General features: G+C 31.1%; 1 protein-coding gene across 1 annotated transcript; it reads left to right on the forward strand.

Annotated features, from left to right (window-relative positions):
* Positions 1-1,752: 1,752 nt before the first annotated feature.
* On the forward strand, positions 1,753-3,719 carry LOC100817628 (RING-H2 finger protein ATL51). The gene has a single exon (XM_003517867.5). It carries the CDS (start codon positions 2,540-2,542, stop codon positions 3,584-3,586), a length of 1,047 nt encoding a protein of 348 aa, XP_003517915.1. The 5' UTR covers positions 1,753-2,539; the 3' UTR covers positions 3,587-3,719.
* The last annotated feature ends 5,354 nt before the right edge of the window (positions 3,720-9,073 follow it).

Here is a 9,073-nt window from a genome sequence, read left to right on the forward strand (position 1 = left end):
CTACATATAAGAGTTTTAACATCGACTTTGGACAAGTTAACCAATGTTGAAATGACCGTCGTTAAAAGTAAATATTTTCAACATCAGTTTTAAAATTGATGTTAAAAATTTCTTTCTACATTAGTTCTAACTGAAACTGATGTAAAAAAATATGACCAAAATTATATATTTTAAAACGTCTTTTACATCGGTTTAAAAAAAATTGATGTTAGAAGTCATATACAACACATTAGTTTTTGGTAAAATCAATGTTGTAAGAATACTTTCTACGTCAATTTTAGATCAACCGATGTTATGTTTTGTAAATTTTTTTAATATTTTGTTTGTTTTAACAATGAATCAAGCAGAACCAATTTATAAAAAATATATTAATTTTAAATTAAAATATTTAAAAATATTATTTTTGTTACAATATCACAATACTTACAATCTCATGATATTAATGATTCCATGATTAGCATAAGAAAAGTATATTCTAGAAAAATATAAACTCAAATAGCTAATTTATGTATTTAATCTAGAGGATAACTTTCATCTAACTAAGATGCAAAACATTATATTTTGGAAAAAGATAAAAGAAAAAAGCTTTCAAGGTGTAGATTTTTAAATGATTTCATGGTTAGCATTAGATCTACAAGGACATAACAAAATATGAAGATGAAAAATAAAATATTTTGTATAGAATTTGATGTTTAAGTAGGCTAGACTAAGAAGAGAACAAGTTCCATGTGAACCAAAATTTCAAAGTCCTAATTGAAGTTGCATTAAAAGCATCATTTATATTTTTCATTCCAAGGTCAGCACCTTCCATGACTTACACTAAGATATCATACCCTCTCAGCCCTTATAAATATTTTAAGGATAAAAGAAAAGATACTCACCAAAGCATTTGCAATAGGCCATCTCTCTCCTCTCAGGCCCTCTCTCTTCTGTAATGTATTTTTGACAACGTCACTAAGATAGTTATTAGGTATAACTTATTTTAGGGCAACAAATAAAAATAGAGACTCTTTGTTAGAAATAGGCATCAATGCTTGTAAAAAAAAATGGAAATATAAGTGGTTAGCAGTCTTTACAAGCTTCGATTGGACCATTTAGCCATGACATCACTATTAAGAAATTCAATATACAATTGATTGTCATTTCTTTATTTAATGAAAAACATTTGGCTGAACAAGGGAGAAGAAAAACCTTGTGTTTGGCAGGCAAAAAGTGATATTATTGCTTCAATGTGTCAACAGTAGAATACTTAAATGATGCACGGTTGAGGCGAGCGAAGTTGCAAATCTCTGACTGAGTAAGGTGGAGAAAAAGGCAAGTGCCGTAGCTCTCCAGGATGTCGCTGAGGCCCAAAGCGGCAGCGAGGTCGTAGGAACTAATTGGTGAACGAATGATGGTCGTCAATGTTGGATTGGGAAGATGGGTGAAGGGGTATGGTCGAAGGATTTGAAGTCTTAAAGGAGGGTTGAGGGTTGAGTGAGCACCAGAACGAGTGAACAAAAGGGTTGAGTTTGTGAAAAACTCAACATCGATTTTTTAAAAAATCAATGTTATTAATCATCAAATAACATTGATTTTAACAAAAATCGATGTAAACCTCAAAACACAACATCAATTTTTTAAAAATCAATGTTAATGATATCTATTTATTTATGAGTATGTCATCACATTTTTTTTAACATCCATCTTGATAAAAATCGATACTAAAATGATGATGTTAAAAATATTTTTTCTTGTAGTGAGCCTGAGTAATATACAATATTGAAAGCAAAAAGTCCTAAAATTTATAGCATATATAACCCCACTCCCTTATCAGGTACAACTAACTTGACGGCCAAATTATCTCGTCCCCTAGCTGTAGGCATTAATGAACTTATTAATCTATAAGGCTTTAACTTCGCAATTCATAAAGAATTTAAACCTCATTCAATTGGATGGTAGCATAGGACAAAAAGAAAAAAAAATGAAAAAGCATTGATCATTTTGATAAATTCCCAACCAACACTATAACCAATTCACCATTCACCCGTACACCACCCTCAATGCCCACAAACAATTATAACCAAGATATATACACTAGAGAAAAAAAAAAAAGCTATGAACAGCAAAAGAAAAAGAAAAGTTAAAAAGTATTCCCACCAGAGCTCCAATTTTCCCTGTCTTTGCCTTGCTTTCCAATTTTCTCTTGCCTCGAAGGAAACTCGGGTCCAGCAAAGTCTCCCTCTCTCTCTCTCTGCATGCTCTTCTTTTCTCTAGCACTCATAAGTATTTCCCTTTGTTTTGTACCTATATATGCTTGTAATCATTGGTTTGACATAGAACTTTTTCACCCCATAATTTTCCTTCTATAATGTAATAAACAAGTTTCTTCTTCTGCTTGCTGCTATGTTATTTAAGTTGAGATCTTTAGTCCTCCGAAGCTTTATTAACCTTCTTTCTCTTGACTGAAAGTGAAAATTCACAAGCTTGGAAGACAGAAAACTATGATTCTAAGATCGTTCACGAATTAGCATATACTATATAGTGTGTGTGTTTGTCCATGGCTGTTGTTGGCAACCCCAGAACTTGGATTCCATATATGAACAGCAAAGACTGTTCTCAAGGATTTTGTAGCTTGTACTGTCCACAATGGTGTTACATTGTGTATCCTCCTCCTCCACCCTTTGAGTACCCTGATGATGATTCAAGCCCAAATTTCTCTCCTCTTGTCATTGCAATCATTGGGATCTTGGCCACTGCTTTTCTTGTGGTGAGTTACTACACTCTAATATCCAAGTACTGTGGCCCCAGAGAGTCCGCACGCAGAGACCCAAATGAAGATCACTTGCAAGACAATCAGAACCACAATGACACTCTCCCCGAGCATGATTCAAACACGGGCCTCGACGAGGCTCTGATCAAATCCATTGCGGTCTTCAATTACAAGAAAGGAATTGGTGGTTCTGCTGGAGTCACCGATTGTTCAGTTTGCCTCAGCGAGTTTCAAGATGACGAAAGTGTTAGGCTCTTGCCAAAATGCAGCCACGTTTTCCATGCTCCTTGTATCGACACGTGGCTCAAGTCACACTCTAGCTGCCCCTTGTGTCGTGCTGGCATATTCACTTTCACTTCTTCTCAGGTTGAGGTGGAGGCCCCTTCAACAAACGAAACTTCTCCTGATAATGAAAGTGTAGAAAGTGGCAACGAGTTTGGCGTGGTGGTGCAAGAAGAAGTAGAAGAAAACATGCATCACACTAGAGCGTATCCAAAGCCTGCATTGCGCGCTTTTAGCGACTTGAGTAGCTTTCAGGGCAGGCACAGGGTGATTGAGATTAGAGACGATGGTAGGTCGGTGTCAATGGACCATTCGTTTCAAAATGCTCTTTCTGTTGCTCATGTATTGCAAATGAGTGAAGACGAAGATTCCACTGAAGCTGCAGGTCCTTCAAAGAGGTCGCACGGAGAGAGTAGCAAGTGCATATACAAATCAAGGGTGTTGCATTGTGTGCTGAGCCCAATTGCAATGAAGAGATCGTTTTCCAGTGGAAGATTCTCGGTTAGCAAAAGTGGCATAAGAAGGCATGGAAATGGATCTATACCCATCTGAGAATTTTGTTTGTGCTCGTAAGATAAGATTAACCAAATTTTTGTATCTTATAAATGTGATTAATCTGTTATATTAATCAGTGTGATAACAGTAATAACTGGGGCGTGCGGGTTGAGAGTGTCACTCTTTTTCTTTCGTCATACTTTGGATCCATAAATTAACAGATAACGTTTTTCATTAATGATCAAATGCCATGTTTTCCTTTTGCCTTGAATAGAGCAGTTCGTTTAGAATAAGAAGACATGCAGTTCTGCTCGACGCGGACCACGTCCTACGCGCTTCTCGTGTTTGGACTTGTGACTGCTTAATTTATTTATTTTTGGTTAGAAATGCTTAAATAATAATACATTTGGTTATATAAGTAAGAAATAATAACCTAATTCATCAATACTAATACATAGTTAAATTAATTATTAATTATAATTAATATTATCATAAATTTAAATTTTATTTTAAAAAGATACATTGATTAAAATGATAGTCAGATACATACAATAACCTATACCCATAAGAAATATTTTTTATACTATAAGGAATACATTTTTTCAGCCATCAGAATGAGTTACATTGTTAATAATTCATTAAATACACCCATTTTTATCATATGATATATCGTTAATAGATTTTACATTTAATCAATGATATAAAAAGAAATTAGCCATTAGTATATTTGAAATTAGTAATATGTTTCTTTATAATTCTTTCAACAAAAATTAAAAAACTTTTAGCAAAACAAATATGTTTCTTATAATTAGGATAAAAAAATATAATTATTTGTTTTTTAATGTTTAGGACTTGAGATAATATTATATTATTATCTTTGAATTTTAAAAATTAAATTACATATTAAATATATTACCCTTAAGTTTGTCTTAATATAAATAGATTGGTTAGCCGTGACGAAAAATTATAAATGATTATCTCACTGATATATTTTTAACGAGTCATCAACAACTTATTTTAAGTAACTTTATTGTTAATTTTAATAATTTGAAAAGTGAAACAAAATTTTAGGCATCCTTATAATTCAATTTTTTTTCTAAATTATAATTCAATTTTTTTTTCTAAATCTTTATTTTATTTTTTAAGGTCTCAAAATTAAGGACGATAGTATGAACAATTACAAATGGAAAAAAAATATTTATAGTGACATAAACTAAATAGGTATTTATGTAAGAAAAGAGAAGAAAATAGTTTTTAAAATTAATAAAAAAGAAAATGTAATGGAGAGTGTAATGCAAACTTTTGTGTACACAATTTAAAATTTTTTACAACAGTTATTTAATCATAACTAATTGAACCAGTAAGAATTTTAACTGCAAATTTATATAAACACGTGATATAATAAATAAATAGATTTTGAGAATTAATCTACCAGAGTAGATCTATCCTTTTAACTATAAATTCATTTAACATACCACTTTTTCTGTGTGATATATATAAAAATAAAAATAATAATTTTATATGTTAAATTTAAATATAAATAAATTTAATTAATTTTTTCTTATTTAATGGTATTATTTTTAAAACACTATTTATTTAATTATAATTTTATTTTCAATAACTTTTTATTTATGATAACCTGTTATAATAAAAATATTTTAAAAATATTTTTTGGATTAAAATTAATAAAATCAAATTATATAAATTAATTTTATTAATCAATATAAAATTAATTATTTTTATTTATATCTGTGTTGAATATAAATTTTAGGAGATGCCAGAAGATTTGAATGATTGGTTGTAACAGAATGTGAGTGGAAGCCAGCGAAATGCAATCATGGCCGAATGCCCTTTGCATTATAAGCTCGTGGCAGAATAGGGTCAGAGCATGAATATTCAGATTCTCTTTCCACTTCAAGCATCCATATTTTCTCATAGTAAATAAATACTATAAAAAAAAATCATGTTTGAAATGAAATCTTATGAAACCACAATAACTACTTATCCTTTACGCATTCATAAGCTCGGTGATAAAGTAGTGATTTCGTATAAAATTTCACGCTTTATTGCTATCCTTATAATTCCTTTAGATCATTGGGATGGGTAAGTAGGCTATAGTAATTGTGTATACTTTTCAAATTTAATGTTTGAGGAATTTTAGACTGTTTCGTTTAGTTAAATAAGTTGATCATAATAACAAGTATTACACCAGTTTAACACTTAAAAGAGTTATATTATAACTTTGTCTCTAATTATAAAATTTTCTCAATTAATTAACATTATTTAAGAAAAATAATTAATTACATCAAATTTATCAATTATGATTCTAAAATTATTCTTTTCTTATCTATCTATTTAATTGTTTCTTATTAATGTTTAGAGAAAGAATAATTAAGTAAAGGTAGGTAAAAAAAAAATTAATACACCTAATTAAGTATGTAGGATGATAAGCACCAACACACAATGCGCAGGTACAAGTGATGCAATACACACCATCCTTTAAACACATAGCAAGAAATGGTTAAGACCCATATTAGAGCTCATTGAGATCTCTTATTAATTCTCTCTGAGTTTAAGATTCATCATAAGTTGCATTCTCTAGCACATACACCCTCTTTTATAGATACTTCTAAATTCACACTCTCAAGCTATTTTGGAGTCAATTTTGAAAATTTTGAATGAAGTTGTTACCTTGGTTGGGCATGGATATCCACCTCTTGAAACTTCCAACTCAATCACTTGGCATTCCAAAATACAACCATAAAATAATCATACTAGAGACATTCGACCATTCGTATATATTATTATTACTTTCATTGATACCATTTTTCCAAACACGGAAAATTAATAAAAAAAAGCCTAATTGAAGATGTAGTTTTTTCTTTTACATTTTAATTAAATACGTTAAGTTTTATTATGCCAAAAGTCTCATATTTCTTAAGAATCGATTTTGGAATTAGTCTTATTGGTCAATCCATTACAAATTATATTTGTATTGTAATTTTGGTTAATATATTTTATATAAAAACAAGGCATGCCAATTATTATGTTATTAGTTTTATAGCATAATAATGTCCTTAGAATAGGTGATTCTTTTGATGGAAAAATAAGTAGAACTTGATCGTGAGATTCATTGAACAATTAAACACTATTCTAAAAGCATCCGTAGTCAAGTATTATTGTTGATTAGGACAACAATAATGCATTGAGTCTATTGTGTACTTAGACCGATGACCACGTCTCAGAGGTCATGGATATGGGAAATCAAGTCAGCACACAAGTCTAAACATATTAGGAGTAATATTTATATTGGATAGACCCACTATGAGAAAGCTTCATAATAGTTACCTAAGTGATGTCATAAGCGCTTCTTGTGGCAACCATAAGGTGATAGCAGTTTTTAGACTTGAAGTCACTATGATTCCTATTTGTATGAGTTGTAGGCTTTAATGTTAGTAAACGTTATCCATAACAGGTTGATCATAAAGATAGTACTTGAGCTTGCAATGAATCATGTATAGGGATGTGAGTAATCTAGATAGGATATGTCCCTCCCTCTTACATATTAGGAGTTATGTTTATGGGCCTCTCGATAGAATGGGATGCACTATGCCCGTGGCCACACAAAAATGGGCCAATATGAGATATTGGATCCATTTGTGTTTATGCGTCCACTCAAGTATCAAGAAATCAACGATTGGACTTAAGGAGGATGCCTCATGTTCGATCAAGACATTTGGACGAAGAGACAAAGGCTACATGGTGAAAATGGCTACAGTAAGGTTGAAATTGAATCATTGATTTTCTCATGGGTTAGGTGGTAGCGATGCATTGCTAAATGCATACCACTGTTTATAATATTATAAGATAATATTATTGTCAATCTTGTGGGAGCCTATATAGTCATACGAGTAGAGTAATCAATTGAAAAAAATGAATAAATTAAATGTGAATTAATTTTGTTCATAGTTAATTAATAAAATAAGAGTTAATTAATTAACAATATATTCAATTAAATAAGAATCAATCTGATGAGACAATTAATTAGATATGATTTAATTAATTATTTATATATATCTTATACGATAATTATTTATAGATTTAAATCAAATACGATTTGATGAGATCAAATAAAATTTTATAAGATAATTATCTGTATCAAATAAGATTCGATGAAGATAAGATTTAATTGAGATTTAGATCAATTCACTCTCCTATATATATGAGAGAGGTGAAACTGACGAACTACATAAAATTCCTTATTCACTTTTGAGAGAGAAAAGTGTGTCACACCAAATCCCTATGCATCTACAATCTTGCTAGCACTGAGACCCCCCCTCTAGTGTTGCTCACGTGGACTAAGTAAAGGCGTTGTAATTTTGATGTTTGGTGATAAAAAACAACCTCCTAGTTTGAAAGCGTGCTCCAAAGGTAACCACTTAATCCTTAGTGACTCTTGCATAATGCGTAGTCCATGAGATGTGGTTTCCGCTCATGGTATCTTTGAAAATCTTAAAATTACAGTCTGTGAAACCCCAACACTGATATTAGAGCATTGGTTGCATGATTATCACGAGTCCTTAGGAAGTTTCTTTTGTACGAGAAAACATGTTTGACATGATTTTATCCCATATATGATATGCTATTTTAAATCATGTTGTTTGCTATGAAATGTATGTTTTAATATTGTATATGTGTTCTGGACAAAATCATGTTTCCAAGAAAGCAACACGACCATGGTTGTGGTGGCCTTGACCATGGTCATGGTGGTCTGGAAAGTTGTGCAAAGTTTTGTTTATTATAAAATTGTTTTATATACTTCTCTTAGTTGTTTTTGGTTATGGCCTTAGATTTGTTTTTGTTTATTTAAAATATGGAGTGCGTGTCATGATTTGTTTTATTCCCCTTTGGTGGTCTATGTGTCGTGGTTTATTTTGGGTGACCTATGAGTCATAATTAGTTGTAATCTTAAATACGATCTACAAGTCATGATTTAATTTTATTTCTTAGAGGTCATAACCAAATCACCGTGACTTGTATGTTTTATATATGTGATGTATGAAATGTATGGATTGCATGTTTTATATATGTGATATATGAAATGTGTGGATGTATGTTTATATATGAGATGTATAAAACGCATGCGTTGTATGCTTTGCATATTTATAAAATGTATGGAAGCATGATATGTATGATGAGAGATGCCTTCTATACTAATACAAACAACAATGAGATCACTTAATAAAATTCCTCAATTAATATTAAGTTTTAAATGCCTCCCCGATGCATGACACTCGTCATAGCTAGGATTGTATAAGTGTAGTCATGCTAACATTGGGCACCTTAATCAATCTTGGTGAGGCGCGATGGGATAATTGTAATATCCAATTGCCAACCATTGGGTTTGACTTAAGCGAGTCTTTCAATAGGATTGAGATAGCTTGGAGGCATGAGTTGGACATTGATTTATAAGATATATTGGAATAAGGAGTTACTCACCTAACTGATCCAAGATTAACATAGGGATGCAATTGGAAAGGAGTT

Source organism: Glycine max, chromosome 1 (genome assembly GCF_000004515.6).
Source record: "Glycine max cultivar Williams 82 chromosome 1, Glycine_max_v4.0, whole genome shotgun sequence".
Lineage (NCBI taxonomy): Eukaryota > Viridiplantae > Streptophyta > Magnoliopsida > Fabales > Fabaceae > Glycine > Glycine max.